This window comes from Mobula hypostoma, chromosome 12, assembly GCF_963921235.1.
Source record: "Mobula hypostoma chromosome 12, sMobHyp1.1, whole genome shotgun sequence".
Taxonomy (NCBI): Eukaryota; Metazoa; Chordata; class Chondrichthyes; order Myliobatiformes; family Myliobatidae; genus Mobula; species Mobula hypostoma.
Genome location: NC_086108.1, coordinates 89,848,100 through 89,871,094, shown reverse-complemented (window position 1 = coordinate 89,871,094; position 22,995 = coordinate 89,848,100). Strand labels below are relative to the sequence as shown.

Here is a 22,995-nt window from a genome sequence, read left to right as displayed (position 1 = left end):
TAAAATTGTGATCGTTTTTTCAAAGATGCCATTTTTTTATTGCAGATTAAACATCTAGATCTCTATCTGTGTTCTCTCTACTAACACTCAGTGAGAAGGAAATTGTTGAAAGTCTCTCACTTTTTCAAGTAAGGAAAGCAAACATAGAGAGGTATAGGAACATAAAAGTACTGGAGCAGGAATAGTTCAATAGGCCTCTCACATCCTCTCCACTACACTAAATCAGAGTCTCAACATCAATTTTTAACTTTTACCCTGTGCTCTTGACTCCCTTGTAGTTCAAATACCTGTAATCTCTGTGCTGAATATATTCCATAATTCCACCTCCACTGTTCTCTGAAAATTCCAAAGCGTCACCGTCTTTAGAGAAGAAATTCTTTCTCCCATCCACCTGAGATGATGCCCATAGCTTTAACCAAGTTATGCCACTTGGATTAAACTAGGGGAAACATCATCTTTGCATCCACCCTGATAATTCCCCTCATGTTGCATGTACTGTATGCAACATAGTGCATATTTCAGTAAGACTGCACTCATTCGCTTGAACTCCAAATTGTAATCTCGCTCAAGCTCTCTTCATATGTCAACTTATTCATCCGAGAAATCAGAATACTGATTTTTTTATGGAAATCAAAACTGCGTACAGTGCCCCAGGTATAGTCTAAGCAGTGTCCTGTAAATATGCATTAAACCTTCCCTACTTGCCTACTTTTACTATTACAATAAAGGCTAACATACCTTTAGACTTTCTGCCAACTTGCTGTACACACACATAGATCTCTTGTATTTCACACACATTTCATTTTACCTCAGCATTTTTGTAGTCTCACTCAATTTAAATAATATTTTGCTTTATAAACATGAGAGGTTCTGCGGTGCTGGAAATCCAAAGTAACACAAACAAAATGCTGGAGGAATTCAAAAGGTCAGGATTTCAACCGAGACCCTTCTTCAGGATTGGAAAGGAAGGGTGTAGTTGCTAAAATGTAAAAAAATGGTGGGGCAGAGGGGAATTTACTTCTTCATTTCTTCTTTCAAAAGTGGATAACCTGCAGTACGTTCGGATTCTTTATCCAGGTTATTAGAGATTGTAACAATTGAGGCCCGAATATTGACCACTACAAATACTATCTTTTCCACTGGTTACCCATTGCTGACCCAAAAGTGAACCATTTATCCTAGTTTTCTGTTAGCCTGTCCCCTAGTTACACCAATATATAACCTCAATTCCTGCAGGCTCTGCGTCCTATTCCAACTTTTTTAAGGTTAATGCGTCACAAGGCAATCAGGTTCTGTAGGACTATACATTATAAGAGTATAGAATTTGAGATAAGATTCAAATGCTTAATATGATATTTGAGTATTGTATTCTGATTACTGCCCTATAGGAAATACTTGTTGCCACTGGAAATGATATTCATGAGTATTCTGCCAGGACTAGAAAAAGTTATGGAAAATGTAACCATGAGAAGAGGTTGGTCATAGTGAAGTTGTATATTTCATACAAGGGAGCTTTAAGAGAAGCTTACATGAAATGTATGCAGTCATGAGACACCAGGATAAACAGGAAATTTTACTACCCTTGGCCCAATCAACTTCAGTTCCTCTAATGGTTCGCTAATTTCCCAACTTATTCAGTGTGATTTTTATTTTTTGGTAGCTCCCGTAAACTCCTTAGCATGGTTGTTGTCATTATAAGAGTGCATTATAAACCAAGGCTGCTATGCCTTAGTGGTCTTCCTTGTAATACAGGAAAGGGAGGTGTTCACTGACAATGGCATTGCATTCAGATCCACTTACAGTGAAGCTACCTTTTCCAAATTATTTTATTTTCATAGTAGCAGGGTACAATTACAATAGTTAAAAGATATTTGGACAGGTTCGTCGTTAGGATATGGGCCAAAAGAAGACAAATCGGACGATTTCATAAAGGCACCTTGGTCAGCATGGATGAGTTGGACCAAAGAGTCTGTTTTTGTGCTGTGTAACTGTAAGGTGTTATCCTGCATAATAGGTCTGAAGAAGACTTCCAATGTATCCTGAATGCTTTTGCCAAGGTATATAGGCTCCTGGCTCTTATTCTGAATGTCAAAAAGTCACATGTCCTATATAAGCCATCGCCCAACCAGCCAACTCCAATGGATAGATCATGTCATTTTGATGCCTAACTCATGTCTCCCCAAACAGATCCTTTTACTCCCAGTTGAAAGAAGGTCAGCAAGCCTCTGGTGAGCCAAAGAAATGCTACAATGATAATATCAATATCAGTTGAAGACGTTCAATATTACATCTAAAGACCAGGAAGACATTGTACTCAATAGATGCGCCTGGAGAAAACCCTTACTTTACTTTATTGTTGCCAAACAATTGATACTAGAGCATACAATCATCACAGCGATATTTGATTCTGCGCTTTGCGCTCCCTGGATTACAAATCAATAGCAAATATTAAAAATTTAAATTATAAATCATAAATAGAAAATAGAAAAGGGAAAGTAAGGTAGTGCAAAAAAAACCGAGAGGCAGGTCCAGATATTTGGAGGGTACGGCCCAGATCCGGTTCAGGATCCGTTCAGCAGTCTTATCACAGTTGGAAAGAAGCTGTTCCCAAATCTGGCCATACGACTCTTCAAGCTCCTGAACCTTCTCCCGGAGGGAAGAGGGACGAAAAGTGTGTTGGCTGGGTGGGTCGTGGCCTTGATTATCCTGGCAGCACTGCTCCGACAGCGTGCGGTGTAAAGTGAGTCCAAAGACGGAAAATTGGTTTGTGTGATGCGCTGGGCTGTGTTCACGATTTTCTGCAGCTTCTTCCGGTCTTGCACAGGACAACTTCCATACCAGGTTGTGATGCACCCTAGAAGAATGCTTTCTACGGTGCAGCTATAAAAATTAGTGAGGGTTTTAGGGGACAGGCCAAATTTCTTTAGCTTTCTCAGGAAGTAAAGGCGCTGGTGGGCCTTCTTGGCAGTGGAGTCTGCTTGGTTGGACCAAGTCAGGTCATTTGTGATATTGGCCCCGAGGAACTTAAAGCTTTTGACCTGTTGCACTTGCGCACCACCGATGTAAATTGGGTCGTGCGGTCCGCTACTCCTTCTGAAGTCAACAACCAATTCCTTCGTCTTGCTGACGTTGAGGGATAGGTTATAGTCTTCGCACCATGCCACCAGGTCCTTAATTTCCTCTCTGTACTCAAACTCATCATTACCCGAGATATGGCCTACAATTGTTGTGTCATCAGCTAACTTATATATTGAGTTCGATGGAAACTTGGCTACACAATCATGGGTGTACAGTGAGTACAGCAGGGGGCTGAGTACACAGCCTTGCGGGGTACCGGTGCTCTGAGTGATTGTAGAGGAGAGCTTGTTCCCTATTTTAACTGCCTGGGTCCAGTCTGTGGGGAAGCTGAAGATCCAGCTGCAGATCTGAGTGCTAAGGCCAAGGTTCCGGAGCTTAGGAATTAGTTTATTTGGAATGATGGTATTAAAGGCAGAGCTGTAGTCAATGAAAAGGAAACTTACATATGCGTTGTTATTCTCCAGGTCTTCTAAGGAGGAATGTAGGGCCAGGTAGATGGCATCTGCCGTTGACCTGTTGCTCCGGTAGGCGAACTGCCTGGGCAAACCTGTTCAAGAGGGAGCTGTGCTACGGGTGACCTCCACTGTGTGTTGCAGAGAGCAAGCACTTGCTGTGAAAGTACAGCCTGAGCAACCAGAAGGTCCAAACACTAACCACAGCCACAGGTTACTTCTTGTGTCCACACACTGGCCCAGGATATGTGGATCCTGAATCGACCTCTACAGCCACCAACAGACAACCCTTGAGGAGAGTGTCTTTCTTGACTTGAGTGATTGTACTACCACGTAACTTTATAACTCTAATTGCATGGGGGTGAACTAAATGCTTGCAACATTTTATTCACTTTGGACATTTGGGTTCCAACAACCACCATTTAAATGAGCGATTTCGAAGTACATGTAATGAATAAATTAATCTGAATCTGAACAACCTGATTTTGTTATTTGGTTTTGCTCCTGTACATTTTTTAGAAACTATGCACCGTGATTGGAGTTGCCCCGTAACGAATCACGAAGACATCCTCCATACCCACTTCTCAACTAACATCTGGGCAGAGGAAGAAGAGGTGCGCATGCGTGTAGCATGCGGCCAGGTTGCCCCTTCAATCTGCCCTCCGTCTTCTTGGCAGGGGGAGACGTCACTTCCGGTGGAGTGGGAGCCGGTCTGCGCCTGCGCAGAAGGAGACTCCGAACGGGAGTTGAGGCGCCCTTCTCGTCCCCCGTCCCCCCGGCAGTCGGGACGATGGAAGGCGGCACGGCCAGTGACAAAGTCCCTCGGTTGGCTCCGCACTCACTTTCCAAGGGCGTGCTGGGCTTCGCCGACGACGAGGAGGATGACGACGATCTGGAGGTGTTCAGTAAGGTGAGGTGGGTGGGGTCGAAGGCTGCTGTACTCCCCTCCCCCCGGGCTGACCCCCGGTTAGCGGCTGGTATTCTCGATCAGCGCCCAGGCAACCTGCACAACTTCCGCAGGAGCGAGCAAAGTTTGCGGGAGACGCTGTAAAACTCTGAACTGATTGCCACAATCGCTGTACTTGTTAGAACTGATTCTATTGCTTTGGTTAATGTCGCGGTTGTTAAGATTGCTTATATTGATACCGACGCCGGAATCTGCTGCAGGATCTCCGCAGGTCGTGCAGCAAGCAGTCTGTGGCGGAGTGTGCAGGAAAGGACATGTCGATATTTTGGGTCTAAATCAGAACCACTTGCACAATAGCAAGTGCGGTTGTCAAGGTATTGCAAAGCAGAGTGAAGGGCCAGTGAGATTGCATCTATTGTGGCGGAGGGCGAGTTGCACCGGGTCCAGGTCCTGCTCGGGCAAGAGTTAATTTTAGCCATGATCTACCTCCGGAAGCACTTCATTGCTATAGCTCTGAGTGGTACTGGGCAATAGTCATTGAAGCAGCTCGTCCTGTTCTTCCTGAATACGGGAATGATGCCCTTTTTGAAGCGGGTGGGAGTCTTGGACTGCAGCAGTGAGAGGTTGAAGATGCCCTTGAATATTCCAGCCAGTTGATGGTCACTGGTTTTCAGTACCCTAATGTAGGAATTCAGCCCGAAATCTCTACAGTTTACACACACACCCTTGCCGAATTCGTTCAGCAGATTGTTTGTTGTACTATATGTACTTGGAATTAAAAACAAACCTCTGTGTTTGTACATCTGAAATTAAAGCAAAGTATTGGAGATATTCAGAAGTCAGACAGAATTATGGGGAGAGATCAAGTTATGGCTTCAACTCTGTTACAGTAATGTTAAAATTGTTTTTGTGTTGCTATTACTGTTTTCATGACTGATAATTTAGTCAATTTAGTTTTTCTTGGTCTTCTGTTGCATATCTAGGGTGAAGATAAAGCTGGGGACTGGAGGAAAACATTTATGAATGTTTGAAATGTCACATTAAAGTAAAACACTTGGGATATAATAGGATATATCTATGTAAGGATGTAGATAGTTGGTATATTTTTCCCAACATAGAAATGTCTAATACTAGAGGATACATGTTTAAGGTGAGAGGGGGAAAATTCAATGAGTTGTGTGTGGTAAGTTTTATTTTACTCAGACTAGTGGATGCCTGGAATGCGTTGCCAGGCGTGGTGGTTGAGGCAGATACAATAGGGGCGTTTAATAGCTGTCAAATACATGAATATGCGGAGATTGGAGGAATATAGACTATGTGCAGCAGAAAGCATTAGATGTCATTAGTTCAGTTGGTTCAGCAAATGTGGGCTGAGAGGCCTCTGCTGTACTGTTCTACGATATATGCAGAAATTCAAACAACTACAGAGAAAGACTTAATATCGCTGTATGTTTATCACAACACTGGAGAGAGAGTTGGCTGTAAGACTTAATTCTGGGGGGCACAATTAATTTGATACGCCCAGCGCTTAATTGCACTGCATTCTAGTAAGATGCCCTGATAACCTGATGTTGTGTACATTTTAACCATGTTTGGGAAACTGTCTCAAGAGTTGCTTTGAGTCAAAAGTTCTGAGAGAATGGAGGATTGCACAGAACTGGGGGAATTGTACTGAATTTCTATATGGTCAGTCTGCCTCTTGTCAAGTTTACAGGTGTGGTGATACATATTTTGTTGAATATATTGCAAGTTTTTTTAACCTGTTTAAAGGGAGGGTGTGGTTATCCAGCTGTGAAATTTGTGCCAGATTCCTGTGTAGTTAGTCTGCCTGCCTCTGGTGAAGTTTACAGGTTTGGTGAGTTGGTGGTATTTTAAAAGAAATATTTCAAGATATCTCAGCTACAGGTATTTCAAGGGAGGGTGTGATGGCAGAATGTAGAAAATATGTTTGATTTAATTTTTTATAGTTGAATTCAACGCGTTAAGCAAAGTTGTTATTTAGAGTATTGATTTAGTACATTAAACACAAAGAATGTATCTTCATCTTGTGCTATCTTTTAACAAATCAATATTTATGTTGAGAATTTAATATACATTGTCAAGTCGCTTTTTATTGTCATTTTGACCATAACTGCTGGTACAGTACACAGTAAAAATGAGACGTTTTTCAGGACAATGGTGCTACATGAAACAATACAAAAACTACACTGAACTACGTAAAAAACTACACTAGACTACAGACCTACCAGGACTGCATAAAGTGCATAAAGAGGAGGAGAAGATGGCAGCGCGCACGGCCTCTTTGGTGGTGATGTCTATTATCTGTCATGTAGGGGACTGTGCTCAATTCTGATTTGATGGAGACAGACGTGAGAGTACGGAGGAACATCTGGAAAACTTCCGAATTGCCGTTTCGCTGCCGCTGCTACTGTGTGGTAACTGGAATCTCCGGAGCAGAAGGCCCCGAAATCTTCGGTTTTGCTTGTTTCAGTGGCTGGGGCGAGGTCGAAGGCGCTCAGCAGAGGATGGCGCTTGGGAGGCTATATTGGGGAAGCTGGTTGGAAGCTCTAAGTTTTCGGACGGGTGGACTCAGTGTCAGCTGTGGTCGGCTGCTTCCAAGGCATCGGCAAGTTGACGGTGCCTGGAGGTTTATGGCAGGGAGTTTCTCCCTTTTGCCGCCTGCTATCGGGGACTTGGGAGTTGATCGACTCGGGGACTTTTGAGACTTTATTTACCGTTCCCATGGTTTGTTCTTCATCAAATTATGGTATTGCTTTGCACTGCTGTAACTATATGTTATAATTATGTGGTTTTGTCAGTCTTAGTCTTTGGTTTGTCCTGTTTTCTGTGATATCACTCCGGAGAAACATTGTATCATTTCTTAATGCATGTATGCATTTCTAAATGACAATAAAAGAGGACTGAGTGTTCTCATAATCTAAAAAATAGCAGTGCTGGGATTACAATAAATAATAAACAAGACAATAGGCACAGTGGAGGGCAGTAGGTTGGTGTCAATCTAGGCTCTGGGTATTGAGGAGTCTGATGGCTTGGGGGAAGAAACAGTTACATAGTCTGGTCGTGAGAGCCCGAATGCTTCGGTGCCTTTTGCCAGATGGCAGGAGGGCATCACTGTTATCTCACTGTTCTTGAAATAAAACCAGGAAATGTTGGAAATGCTGATCAAGTTTGTGGTAAGAGAAAATGAGCTTTGTTAAAACTGGAAATAAGAAAGTACTAGTATTCGGTCGGGGAGGGATGAGTAGAACATAGGGAATATGAGAGATTTATTCTGGCATCTACCCCTTCCTTTCCAGTCCTGAAGAAATGTCAACTGTTCATTCATTTCCATAGATGCTGCCTGACCTGCTGAGTTCTTCCAGCATTTTGTGTATGGTGCTTTGGATTTCCAGCATCTGCGGAATTTCTCGTGCTTAGATTATTTTTTTGTCTGTAATGTGTTGCTAATGACAAAATTGAGGGGCATAACTGCCTGGCAGACAATACAAATAGAATAAGCAAAAAAAAACCCAGTTCTGATATAGAAACAAAGTAATTTACCTGAAGTCGGAGAATTTGCTGTTGCTGTTTGTAAACATGCTTATATTTACATTATTTGTAAAGCTGTAATACGCAATGTGGTATGCAATGTAATACGCAATGTCATAGGTTTATCTTCATTCTTAATTAGTTCTATGGTAAATAACGGGGCATATGCTGGTGGATGTGGCTTCACTGTGCAATCCCAGTGTGATGTGAAAGGTACAATACAAATTAGATTTTATGTATTTAATGATACAGTGCAGAGTAGACCCTTGAAACCACGCAGCCCCAGCAACCCCCGACAAACTCTATTAACTCTAACCGAGTTTGCAATAATCAATGAACCTACTCAGTACATCTTTGGACTGTGGGAAGAACCCCCGCTCCCAGGGAAAACGTATGTGTTCCACGGGGAGAGTGTATAGACTCCTTGCATTTTGTACTTAACAAGAAACAGTAGTTGCCTGATTACTATGTACTCTGAATTCATCAGTTCATTAAAATCTAACCCAGCTGTAAGCAGTTTGAATATGCCCTGAGCCGGAGAACTTGTAAATTTTTCTCATTGAATCTGACCATCACCATAAATGCTTTAGGCTAGAGAATCCCATCCTCAGCCATTGTTTGTATACGTTCTGCCTGGTGTTGTAGCAGAAACTTCAAGTATGCAGTAAAGATATTTGCTCCACTGTTGTTATTTCAGTAGGTTGATGTACAGAGGAAGTCTGAGGTTTTAGTTTTCTCATCCCAGTGCTGGCCAGACCTGTATACATGCTCATGTCCCTCAGTCTCAAACGAGTAGTCAGATTTTTAATTCTGTATAGCAGTCACCCAATTCCCATTGTACTTACTAAAAGCTACCCTTCATATTTATTTCAAACAATTCCTTACTTGTATTTTGGCAGATAATTTCATATTCTCTGCAAAAGAGGTTTAGCTAAATTTTCCTTTTTCATTTATCATGAGCTTGGGCTCATCACTAACCAATGGGAGCAATGTATTTACTGTCACCTTGCTGTGATCCTTAAATATTTGATTGCTGGAGTTCTGGTCATCACAGTCCACAAAAAATGTTCAAGATACATTTACTGTCAGAGCTTGTATATCTTATACAACCTTGGGATTCATCTCCTTACAGGCAGCAACAAAATAAAGAAACACAAAAGAACCCATTTAAAAAAAAAACTGTCAAACACCCAAAGCACAGAGAGAGAAAAAACACAAGCTATGCAAACAATAAAAGCAAAGAGTATTCTGAGCTGAAGTTTTACTAAAGGCATGAAGCCAGGCATCACTGGAGCTAGGGCAGGCTACAGCCTCAGTTCAGCGCAGAGCTGAGTAAACGTTGCGGAGCAGTGGGCAGAACCAGCACCCTGACCCGTTGGCGTGCAATGTAAGTTGAGAATGTACAGGAATCAGAGTTCAAGGAGTATAATTTCAGAGGATTGTATGGCTGAAAAATGTTTCAGAATACAAAGCCTATCAGGTAGCTGACAAGCTTTACCTTCCAGATCTGGAACCAACTTTGAGGAGTAATTGCGGAAGGCACCTTGTGTGGAAGTAAATGGAGTTATGATATGGACAGCAATGTTTCCTTTTCAACTTGGGTATGCATTTCATCCAGTGGACAGTACATCAGCAGTGCAGAACTTACCTAGATCTCTGAGTATCAGTATAAATTATTTATATTTTGGAATGGAGCTGGAAAGTCTGAATGTCTGATTGATAAATAAGAAAATTCTTGCCAAGGCAAACCTATTAGAGAGAGCCGCAGAAAATCAGAAGCCGATAAGTAAGGGGAAGGTTCTTTCTGTTCGTTGCAACAGTTTATTGGGTCCATTCCAGTTTTAAAGTTGATTAAGTAACTGCTTGGTCTAAAATTTACAAAGCTGGAATTGATTGTGCTGAGATGTGAATATAGCGATTATCATTTTGCTGCTTTTCTCATGAGGTTTCTGTTTAGTTTTGTATTTGCTCTTGTTTCCCTTTAGCACCCTAGTTTTGGTATCTATATACTACTAAAACTCTCATGCCCTGTCTGTTTGTGACCTAATTAGCGCAAACGGTGCATCACAGCGGCACTTTTTTTTGGCTAAATGGATTTAAAATGCGCTAACTTACAGAATGTAGGCAAATTTCGGGGTTATATATTCGTATAAAATTGCTCATTTGCAAAAATCAACAGGCTCACCTTCACCCAAGAGACGAACCGCCATCATGGAAATCGGGACGCGACAGCCCGACGCATTCGCACGGCCAGCCTCAGCAGCAACACCTACCAGAGCTAAAGGGCAGAGCAGCTCTATTTCGAGGGGTCACCTTCTGCTAATGTGCAGGATTGGGACAGATCTAACTGCCACCCATCAATAAGAGATAATTAAATCTTATTGTAATGACCTACTTCGAGACACTCATAAAACCCTTTGCTGCAGTCAAAAGACAGCGGTGACTATATCACATCCATTTAGGAGAGCGCCAACCACTTCATCAAGAATAATCAGCATCCTTTGGTGTTAGTGCTTCATGTCTTCTATCCAACATTAGTGTAAAAAAAAATGGTCAGCCTAATTATGCCGCGTGGAAAGGGAAGGGGGACATTATGGTCAAGAGATGACGCCAAATGTCGTCGGGAAGCGGCAAGGAGAGGGAGAGAACAAGAATCGGATGAGGCCAGGGCTGCACGACTCCAGGATTAAAGAGTCAGGACAGAAAAAGATGAGAGAAGAAGAGACAGAGGAGGAGAGGCATGCATGTCTCCAGGATCAGAGACAAACAACAAACAGCAGAAGAGGTGAAGAGACGGGGGATGAAAGGGCTGCATGTCTCCAGAATGACAACGAGAGGCACAAGGGTGGCAGATAAACCAGAAATGATGCCATCAAAAGTGTCCTTCATTAAATGAGGAGGAGCTATATTTGCTTTGCTACGCGTCGTTCTTCTTTAATAAACTGAGGTTTTCTACTTCAGTTTCCAAAGCAAAGCCATACCAATAGCCTTCAGGAAAATTTAATGTTCATTCTGGTCACATCAGATTGCACTACCCTTCTCTCATAGGGTGCCCCAACGGGTCACCCCATTGTCTAGTATCCTTTTAGAGTAACTTTTCCTTTTTACAAGTCTTGTTCCCTGTATTTCTCCTTTCAGTTTCTTTTCCAACAGTGATTTTTACTATTTACTTTTTACACAACTTTTCTGCCAAGCTGTAGATGTTTCTTTCTAGATTATACATGAACAGTGTATATAAAAAGTGACCATTTAAGCATCGTACAAATGTCGGCTCTTTATAAGAGCTATTCAACCCAGATGGCAGAGGAGAAGAAGCTGTTCCTAAATCGTTGATTGTGGGTCTTCAGACTCCTTTACCTCCTCCCTCATAGAGGGCATGTCCTGGATGGTGAGAATCCTTCATAATGGATCTCACCTTCTTGAGGTACCACCTCTTCAAGATGTCCTCTGACTGTGAGGGTTGTGTTAATGATGGAGCTGACTGAGTGCACAGCCCTCTGCAATCTTTTGCAATCTCAGGCTCTGCATTGGAGGCTCCGTACCAAACTGTGATGCAACCAGTAGAAATTTGTGAGACTCTTTGGTGAAATATCAAGTCTTATCAAATTCCTAACGAAGTAGATCCACTGAGGTGCCTGCTTCATGACTGTGTCCTGACTAATCAAGAACCTATCAACTTCCGCTTTAAATATACCCAATGCCTAGGCCTCCACAGCTGTCTGTGCCAATGAATTCAACAGATTCACCACCCTCTGGCTAAAGGAATTCCTCCTGTAAAGAGAAGTGTTTCTATTCTGAGGCTATTCTGGTCCATTATTAAGGACCTCCAGCACCTAGGGCATGCCCTTTTCTCGCTCTTGCCATCGAGTAGGAGGTACAGAAGCCTGAAGGCACACACTCAGTGATTCAGGAACACCTCCTTCCCTTCTGCAATCTGATTCCTAAATGGACATTGCACCCATGAACATCGCCTTACTTTTTAATACATATCATTTCTGTATTTGCACAATTTTTAATCTATTCAGTGTACATTACTCTAATTCAGGGGTCCCCAACCTTTTTTGCACTGCGGACTGGTTTAATATTGACAATATTCTTGAGGAACGGCCGACCCGGGGTGGGGGGGGGGGGTAGGGTTGCCAACGGACAAGAGTATCAGTCAAATACGCTGGGTTTACTTCGAGTAAGACTACAATGACCATGAAGCCTTGCGCAGGCATCAGTGCGCATGTGTAAGTTATGCATGCGTGTATGATTTTTTTCTACGGATCATTTTTGGCGATTCTGTTCGGGGGAGGGGAGGGCGGTGTTAATCACGACCGGAATATAGATGATAATTAGCTAATACACTCAATTTCGTTTCTAAAAGGGTTTATCTAACGAATTTAATGTTAAACATATATTTTCCTCACATGTATATAGTGATAAGTCAATTATTGGGGAGGACGGGGAGCTTGAAGTAAATGTTGAACGAACTTCCAGTAGAAGTGGTAGAGGCAGCTTTGATATTATCATTTAAAGAAAAATTGGACAGGTATATGGACAGGAAAGAAATGGAGGGTTATGGGCTGAGTGCAGGTCGGTGGGACTAGGTGAGAGTAGTGTTTGACATGGACTAGAAGAGCAGAGATGGCCTGTTTCCGTGCTGTAATTGTTATATAGTTATATAAGTCAATAGCATCATAACATTTTAAGTATCATTTGGATATTAAACACGCAGCACATATTTTCCCTGTATGAACATATAAAATCATTGCAACACACCAATATTGCTGAATCAGTGGGAGCCCTGGGATTGTTTTCCTGCAACAAGACAGTCCTGTCGAAGGGTGACGAGAGACAGCGATACTCGAACGGGGTTCCTTATGTCCAGTCTATTCTGCAAATTAGTTTTCGTTGCATTTATTGCAGAGATACGTTGGAAATGGAAGCAACGTTTTCAGTGCTTCCGTGGCTATCTCAGGATATTCAGCCTTCACTTTGATCCAGAATGCCGGCAGAAATGTTATGTCAAACATACTTTTCAGCCCACCATCATTTGCAAGCTCGAGGAGTTGATCTTCTTCCCGCGCTGACATGGATGACGCGTGCGTAATGACATCACGTGGGTAATGACCTCACGTGTGTTCAAGCTCAACAGGGCATGACAGGGAATGAGGAAAGGTGCAGCTGACTCATATCGCCAAATCATATCGTTTCCTTGCGGCCCGGTAGCGCATGCTCTGCGGCCCGGTACCTGTCCGCGGTCCGGTGGTTGGGGACCGCTGCCGTAAACAACGAGGACATAAAGATCCTAGCCAGAGGCTCAGCAATCTCTTCCCTCGCCTCGTGGAGCAGCCTGGGGAATATTCCGTCAGGCCCCGGGGACTTATCCGTCCTAATGTATTTTAATAACTCCAACACCTCCTCTCCCTTAATTTCAACATGCTGCAGAACATCAACCTCACTCATATTGTCCTCACCGTCATCAGGTTTCCTCTCATTGGTGAATACCGAAGAGAAGTATTCATTGAGGACCTCGCTCACTTCCACAGCCTCCAGGCACATCTTCCCATCTTTATCTCCAATGGGTCATACCTTCACTCCTGTCATCCTTTTTTTCTTCACATAATTGAAGAATGCCTCGAGGTTTTCCTTTACCCTACTCGCCAAGGCCTTCTCATGCCCCCTTGCTCTTCTCAGCCCCTTCTTAAGCTCCTTTCTTGCTTCCCTATATTCCTCAATAGACCCATCTGATCCCTGCTTCCTAAACCTCATGTATGCTGCCTTCTTCCACCTGACTAGATTTTCCACCTCACTTGTCAGCCATGGTTCCTTCACCCTACCATTCTTTATCTTCCTCACCGGGACAAATTTATCCCTAACATCCTGCAAGAGGTCTCTAAACATCGACCACATGCCCGTAGTACATTTCCCTGTAAAAACATCATCCCACTTCACACCTGCAAGTTCTAGCCTTATAGCCTCATAATTTGCCCTTGCCCAATAAAAAAATTTTCCTGTCCTCTGTGATTCTATCCTTTTCCATGATAATGCTGAAGGCCAGGGAGTGGTGGTCACTGTCCCCCAGATGTACACCCACTGAGAGATCTGTGACCTGACCCGGTTCGTTACCTAATACTAGATCTAGTATGGCATTCCCCCTAGTCGGTCTGTCAACATACTGTGACAGGAATCCATCCTGGACACACTTAACAAACTCTGCCCCGTCCAAACCCTTGGGGCTAATCAGGTGCCAATCAATATTAGGGAAGTTGAAGTCACCCCTGATAACGACCCTGTTATTTTTGCACCTTTCCAAAATCTGCCTCCCAATCTGCTCTTCGGTATCTCTGCTGCTACCAGGGGGCCTATAGAATACTCCCAATAGAGTAACTGCTCCCTTCCTGTTCCTGCCTTCCACCCATACTGACTCAAAAGAGGATCCTGCTACATTACCCACCCTTTCTGTAGCTGTAATAGTATCCCTGTTCAGCAATGCCACACCTCCTCCCCTCCCCCTCCTCCCCTCTCTATCCCTTTTAAAGCACTGAAATCCAGGAATATTGAGAATCCATTCCTGCCCTGGTGCCAGCCAAGTCTCTGTATTGGCCATTACATCATAATTCCATGTATGTATCCAAGCTCTCAGTTCATCTCCTTTGTTCCTGATACTTCTTGCATTGAAGTACACGCACTTTAACTCTTCTACCTTCCTACTTTTACACCCTTTATTCTGCTTCTCTTTCCTCAAAGCCTCTCTATATGTTAGATCTGGCTTTACTCCATGCACTTCTTTCACTGCTCTATCGCTCTGGATCCTGTGTGCACAAGACTGATAAGGTACTTATGTGGTGCCTTTTCTTTTAGTTGTTTCTACTAACCCATCACCAATAACTACTATAAAAGTATATTTCTGTACTCGTACTTTGTATGTTATTTGATATTTGTGTCGTGGCTGATATTTGGGTGCCTCACACCGTATCCGCACCAAAGCATTTGCACTGTTTGGTGGGGTCGGCGGCTATTCACCCTAGGCAACAGGAGTCAGTTGGGGTCACAGACGTTACATCTCATTCTATATAGCTATTGTCTGTCACTGAATGTTGTTTTTCATGTACAGGTGTCCCCAGCTTTCCGAACGTTCCCTTTACGACATTTCGCTTTTACGAAAGACCTATTTTCGTTAACCAAAAGCGGATTTTCGCTTTTGCAAAAAAAGACGCTTGCTTTAAACTTGTGTTTACCCCTAGAAAAACTACCATGACCATGAAGCCTTGCGTGGGCAGGTGTGTGTGCATGCGTGACGTGCACATGCGTGTACGTGCTGATTTTTTTCAACAAATCGATTTTGGCTCAAACTTCCCGATTCTGTTAAGTGAAATTACACTGTACATACATTATTTCTACTTTATATAGGCTGTGTATTTATCATATGCCTGCTTTTATTATATTTTAGTGTTATTTTAGGTTTTGTGTTATTTGGTATGATTTGGTAGGTTATTTTTTGGGTCTGGGAATGCTCAAAAAAATTTCCCGTATAAATTAATGGGTAATTGCTTCTTCGCTTTACGCCATTTCGGCTTATGAACGGTTTCATAGGAATGCTCTATATTCGGATAACGGGGAAAACCTGTACTGTATAAGTCTAAAATGGAATATTGACGGTCTTGCAGCATGCTGGCATACAGTGCTTCGTTAGATGAGAGATTAGGAATGGAACTGATCACTGCATTTATCACTGAGCTTTCTCACTTTGTATTGGAGGAAAGGTTTTGCTGGAGATAGCTCAATTTGGATGCTTTGAGGGGCTGTATGTTCTGGGGATGACATCTTTTTTTGAGTGTGAACTAACTCCAATTAGTGTAGGTTTCATTTTATTTCTTTGAACTTAATTCTTGAGTTCTTGATACCACAGTAAACATCTGTGTTATGTTTACTACTTCATAAAATCACGGTTGATTGTAAGTTGATCATGTGCAAATTTCTCAGTGTCTTCCCATGCTACTTGATCGTGCATTCATCTGTGCATCTCTGCATTGAGTATGTACAATGACCCTGCTCCTGCAGCATTTTGTAATAGAGCATTCCAAAAGGTCATAACACTTCGAAGGAAAAAATCTTCAACTGACTTAAACATAAGAAACCTTATTCTGAAACTGATACTTTCATTTTCTCTGCCTTTCAGTCTATCTGAGAGTATGACAGTTGATATTGGGGTAATCAGTCCTCTTGTACAGCTGTATAATTGTGCTTTTGTAATCTATCTTTGGTGTACAGGTAGGCCTATCTACTTGAGTAACACCCTACAATTAGTGATAAATTTGATGAACTTTTGCTCTGCCTCTTTTATTGCAGAGAATGCCAGTTATTCTACCAGTTATTAAATACAAGGGTTCACATACTTTTTCCAGCCTGGCCTGTGAAAGATTAAACAGTGAGTTCAGTAAAACATGAAAAGTACAAATGTTTGTATTATTAGTTTAGGCAGATTATGTTTGTCGATTAGAAGAATACTCATAAAATGTAGTCAAATTAATGCAGAAAACCAGTTAATTGCAAGGGGTTCACAAACTTTTTCTTGTGACTGTAAGTGTTATAGCAGGATTGTAGCCCAAACCTATCATGCCCTATGAGACTGCACCAGCCCTGTGTACAGTTCTGGTCTCAGGGATCAACTTATAATCAACCATATATCAGGGAGACCAGAACCCCTTGCAATTACCTGGTTTTCTGCATTAGTTTGATTACATTTTATGAGTATTCTTCTAATCGACAAACATAATCTGCCTAAACTACTAAGAATACAAACATTTGTACTTCTCATGTTTTATTGAACTTATTGTTCAGTCTTTCACAGTCCAGGCTGGAAAAAGTATGTGAACCTTTGTATTTAATAACTGGTAGAACCTCCTTTAGCAGGAATAACTTCCACCAAATGTTTTCCTGTAGCTGCTGATCAGACTTGCACAATGCAAAGAGGAATGTTAGACCATTCCTCCATACCAAACTATTTAAGTTCACCATTGTCTCTGGGATACCTTCATGAACAGCCCTCTTCAGGTCATGCCACAGCATCTCAATTGAGTAATGGTCTGGACTCTGACTTGGCCATTCCAAAACATGAATTTTCTTCTTTTGAAACCATTCTGTTGATTTATTCTTTTGTTTTGAATCACTATCTTGCTGCATCACCCAACGTCTGTTAAGCTTCAGGTGATACACCAGTACCCTGACGTTCTCCTGTAAAATGCAAGCTGTCCAGGCCCTGAAGCAACAAAGCAGCCCCAAACCACAGTGCTCCTTCCACTTCACAGTTGGGATGAGGCTTCAGAATTGGTGTGCAGTGCCCTTTTTCCTCCAAGCATAGTGCATGCATTGTGCATTTCTGCCAAAAAGTTCATCGTTTGTCTCATCTGTCCACAGAACATTGTCCCAGAAGTGTTGTGAAACATCCAGGTGGTCAGAAGATGTGCAGCAATATTTTTTTGGAGAGCAGTGGTTTCCTCTGTTGTGTCCTTCTGTGAACACCATTCTTGTTTTTTTTATGTAGTGGACATATGAACAGAGACCTTAGCAAATTCTAGAGATTTCTGCAGATCTTTTGCTGTTACCCTTGGGCTCATTTCACCTTTCAGCATTGCACATTGTTCTCTTGATGTGATCTTTGCAGGATACCTACACGTAATGGAAGTAGCAACAGCGCTGAATTTCCTCCATATGTAGACAGTTCCTCTTACTGTGGACTGATAGCACTCAGGTCCTTAGAACTGCTTTTGTAGCCTTTTCTAGCTTCATGTGTCTCTACAATTCTTCATCTAAGGTCCTCTGAAAGTTGTTTTGATTGAGGCTTGATGTGCATAAACAGATCTTTCTTGAAGAGTGGGCTCTGTCAGAAACCTGACTTTTATAGGATAGGGCACCTTGACAACCCACACATTGATTGGAACAGCTGACTTCAAATAGCTTTTGTAGAAGGCATTAACCCTGAGGTTCACTTACTTTTTTGAACCTAAACGTAATTGATGAGAAGTAGTACAATTGTGTGTTATTCGTTAGGCAGATTGTCTTTGTCTACTACTGTGCCTTAGATGAAGATCAGACCACATTCTGTCACCTTTCCCAATTTCACAATGTGGCCCAAGCAAGCTTGTGATTTATTATCTTGGTGTCTGCTTGACCATTCACGCAGTTTTCCTTGCTTTCAATTGAATTTTACATGCCTTCCATTTACTGATCAGCCATGATCTTATTCACAGAAAATACGGTTATGGTAGCACTCTTGTCTCTGCTTGGAACCAGAATCCTCGAGGCTCTTAAAAACATCAATACACATTAAGGAATTCTGGTGACCATTTTGCCTTTGTTCCAAATTGGTTTACTGCACTAAATTTCAGCCACAGTGCACATCTTTGTTAGTAGAGGAAATTAAAGCTGCTTTTATGAAATGGGAAGTAAATACAGACCATATTATTTAACCCAACAAGCAATTGTTTTAAAAAAATTAAACCCATTTCATTGGCATTATATTCTTCATCCTTTTTAACCAAGTTCTCTGATATGTAAATCATTTTCATTTGCTAATGATTTTTGATCAAATTATATTCTATTCTATTTTAAATTATCTCTTGTGAGATTAACTTTTTATGTATTAAACATGTATTCAAATGTGAGTCAGGATAAATAAAAGCTTTCAATCAGCTGTTATTGTAGGTTAAAATATCTTTGTGCTACTATTTTAATTCTCTTAAACTCTGAAATAACAGGGCCCTTTTTTAAATATAGTTTTAAACTTTACAATTTTGTCCCCTTTCCTCTGTAACACGCTCCAGGAAGCAATGAGGCTTCTTCACTAAATATATTTAAGATACAGTTAGCTAGATTTTTACATAGTAGGGGAATTAAGGGTCATGGGGTAAAGGCAGGTAGATGGAGCTGAATTTACTGATCAGCCATGATCTTATTAAATGGCAGGGCAGGCTCGATGGGCCAGATGACCTACTCCTATTTCTTATGTTCTTATGTTTTCTAAAGATCCATGCCCTTCGTAAACTTAAATCTACCATCGGTTTTTGGTCTTTCAGTTGTCTGGGCTTCACTTAATTAAATCTCGATGCTGCAGCTTCCACCCTTTTTCAAAAGAACCTCTTTTAAAAACCTGCTTCTTAGCTATGACCTGTTCAAATTTCATTACTGGATATCCTGGATATTTTTTCCTATCCTAAAGTCTAAGGTGCTGAGAAGAGTAATTCATGACTGTTGTCTCAACAAAAATTTAGTTAATGATGCTGTTGTGAATTATTTTATTGCAGTTAACATTTGTGGTTTGAATATAGTGGTTCTTGTGTGCACAGGGCCTGATTCAAGTGTGGACTTTGAGTAAGAGGGTTAAATTTTGTTCAAATTGAATTAGTTTAATTATTTTAAAGCTGGAGAACTAAGATGTAACTTTCAGCTTTTTTTTGCATTAGTAAACAAGTTGGTGTGGATTAGAACAGTTGCTATTAGTTGACTGGTAGTCATGCTAACTAATTAGTCAGGTGACTAATTCCTGGTCTCCTGGTATATGGGGATAGAAGTGAAGGTGAACTTCAGTGAGATGGAGGAGGTGGTGTGATGAGTAGGCTACACAAGAGTGACTCAACCCTAGCATTGACTTGAAATTGTGACACCGCACTTCAAAAACGATTCTAGTGCAATGTAGATGTCTGATTATTCAGAGGCGGTGAGTATTTTCTGACTTTTCTACTTCATAAGTTATTTATAAAAGTGAGTTATGGTGGGGCAGCTGAGTTGAATATGCATTCTGTCATGTGAAAAGTCACGTATATTTCTTGAGAAAGTTACTGGAGGGGATTCTCAGTGACATCATACTTTTTTTTTGAAAGGCAAGGACTGATTAGTGATATTGCCATAGCTTTGTATGTGGAAAATCATGTCTTAAAAGCACTGCTCCTTTTTTGAAGAGGTGACCCAAGAGGATTGTAGGTGTAATTACATAAACTTCGGCAAATCGTTTGATGACCTTCTATAAGGCAGGCTGGTCCAAAAAGTTGGATCATATGAGGTGCAGGGTGAGCTAGCTAATTGGATGTAAAGTTGGCTGGTGGAGGAAAAGTTGATAGTGAGGAGTTGTGTTTTTTTTCCGGTTGGATTCACATGACCAGTGGTGTGCTGCAGGGTTCAGTTCTGGGTCCACTTTGCTTGTCATATATTAACAACTGGGATCAAGATGCAGATGATGTAATTTGTCTGTGATGGGCAGTGATGAAGGATTTCATACATTATAGCAAGATCTAGAACAACTGGAAAATTGGGCTAAGAAATGGCAGACGGAATTTAACTTGGATTACTGTTGCATTTCTTGAAGTTAAACTGGGGCACCACATATACTATGTTTGACAGAGTCCTGCAAAATATTGTCGATTGAAAGCTAAGGGGTAAAAGTACATAGTTTCCTGAAAGTGGCTATATGGGGAGACACAGTGGTAGAGAGGTATTTACCACATTTACTTCTGTTGTGTGCGATATTAAATACAAGTGCTGAGATGCTATATTACAGTTGAGACCACATCTAGAATATTGTGCCATTCTGGTCACATATTATAGGATGGATAGAGAGGATGTGGAAAAGATTCACAAGGATGCTGCCAGGACTGGAGGCCTTGAGTTGTATGGAGTGATGGGATAGGCTGGACTGTTTTCCCTGGAACAGAGGAGGAACTTGGACCAAATGTAGGCAGGCAGATTGAACTGGCTCAAAGGCACATTGATTGGCATGGGAAAATTGGTCCAGAGGACCTTTTTCCATGCTGTATAACTCTTGACTCTAAGTAGCCGCATCTACAGGAAGCATTCATCTGTTAGCAGACATGAATGCAGCAGGGTATATTGCCTCATGAGTATCAGGGTCACGGTTGTCACTTGGTAACATCCTTTAAGTGGATGAGGGACCAGAAGTTGTTATCCACATTGTTAGCTATGACCTTGTTAAAGTGAGGTCTTGCATGCGGATTTCTGCAGTTGAAGAAAGTACCATTAAATTATAAGGTCAGGGTTGTTTAGACCAGCTTTCAGAAATAGGACGGAGCTCATGGAAATGTAGTTGGGAAGATAGTGCAAGAGGGAAAGATTTAGATTTCCGAAACTTTGTCGTCTTACTGGAGCAACTGGATTGTAAATCAGATCACAGCTCAACAGCACCATGTTCAGGATCCTTACATTGGTATTTGCTACTGCTTTTGGTGGGGGGGGGGTGGAGAAGGAGTGATTTAAACTAGCTTAGTGGTTGATGGATCCGGAGGAAAGAAGCAAAGTTGGAAGTAGACGATGCAGGTTGGTAAGCAAAATAAATAGGCAATTAGCAGAAAGGGACAAAGTCCAGATAAAAATTGCAAAAGAGCAAATATAAATGCACTTGCCTTAATTGCATAATACATTCATGGCAAGTTAGGTGACCTAAAGATAAATATAGTTTTGAATGAGTATGATTTAATTCAAAGTTCAAAGGTTCGTTTTATTATCAAAGTATGTATGCAGAGTAAATGTCTGAGATTTGTCTTCTCCAGATAGCCGTTAAATACAGAAACCCATAGAGGTAGTTGAAAGAAAGACATAATCCCACCCCCCCCCCACACACTCTAGTTGTAATCTCCACCGCACGAAAATAAAAAGAAACAATAACTCACACACCCCCCCGCGACCCTCCCTTGCACAAAATTATCTTAACTACTAGAGACAAAATATAGGAAGGACAGAAAAAAGTAAAAACGAATAGTGTAGCATTCTTAATAAGGGATGTCATCAATACCTTTGTTGACTGGTTAAGTCATGAGAGACTGCAAAGCTCTGAGAGTGTCTTGGTATATGGTTTACAAATGACTAGTCTCCAAGAACATCACATGATGAAAGCAAACTGAATCTTCCTTGGAGCATTGAGTATAAAAATTGGGAGTTTGGGTTTCAGTTATAGGGCATTGGTGTGATCCAATATGGAGTACTATGCATAGTGTTTACCATATTTAAGGAAAGGTAATGCATTTGAAGTTGTTCAGAGAAGCTTCATTCGACTAATAATTCGAATGCATGAAATGCCTTGTGAGAAAGTTAGGCAGACTATACTTGTATCCAAGTTGCTGGTGAATGCAGCAGGCCAAGCAGCATCTGTAGGAAGAGGTGCAGTCGACTGCAGTCCTGACGAAGGGTCTCGGCCTGAAACGTCGACTGCACCTCTTCCTACAGATGCTGCTTGGCCTGCTGCGTTCACCAGCAACTTTGATGTGTGTTGCTTGAATTTCCAGCATCGGCAGAATTCCTGTTGTTATACTTGTATCCGTTGGAGTGTAGGTGAGTCATATTGGTCTTGTCTGAAGCACGGTTTTTCATTGGAGAATGCTGAATGCTGAGAATCTAGAGCAATGGGTCACTGTTTAAGACTAGTGAAAGAGTATTTAATAAAATTTAGTATTTCTATAGTTTTGATTTTTAAGTGACTAGCAATGTGAACACGTACAGAGATAGGAGATTTATAATGAAGGAAATGGCTGAGGAATTAAATACTTAATGGAGCAGGCATACAAAGCTCTGGGAGTTATTAGAGAACTAAGAATCCAGATAGAAGAGAGAAGTAATCGTTACTAGTAAAACAAAATACTAGGTGAATTAAATGATTCTCAAACCTGCTAAATCACAAGGACTTGCTGATCTGCATCCCAGGGTTTTGAAAAATGTGGCTAATGCTCTGGTTGTCACTGTATAGAATTCTGTAAATTCAGGAATGGTCTCTATTCAAAGTTCAAATTTATTATCAAAGTGTGTATACCATTTACAACCTTGAGATTCATCTTGCAGGCATACACAAAACAAGGAAACAGAATAAAATCCACAAAAAACACATACAACAAAGACTGGCAAACATCTAATATGCAAAAGAGGACAAGTCATGCAAATAGGAAAAAACAGCGCATAACATAACATAGCGCATAAGCTGCCGAGTTCCTGAAAGTGAGTAAATAGCAGCAAAGTGAGTAC

The 22,995-nt window shown here is 41.5% G+C and overlaps 1 protein-coding gene across 2 annotated transcripts in view; it reads left to right on the top strand.

Annotated features, from left to right (window-relative positions):
• Positions 1 to 4,220: 4,220 nt before the first annotated feature.
• Positions 4,221 to 22,995, top strand: part of snx7 (sorting nexin 7) — a 76,038-nt gene continuing 57,263 nt past the window's right edge. Inside the window, exon 1 of one of the 2 annotated variants that reach the window (XM_063064589.1) lies at positions 4,221 to 4,440. In XM_063064589.1, coding sequence (XP_062920659.1) covers positions 4,321 to 4,440 — 120 coding nt within the window. In that variant the 5' untranslated portion in view covers positions 4,221 to 4,320. Of the gene's footprint in view, positions 4,441 to 4,670; positions 4,812 to 22,995 lie in introns of those variants that run through there. The other variant, XM_063064590.1, reaches the window with a different exon arrangement.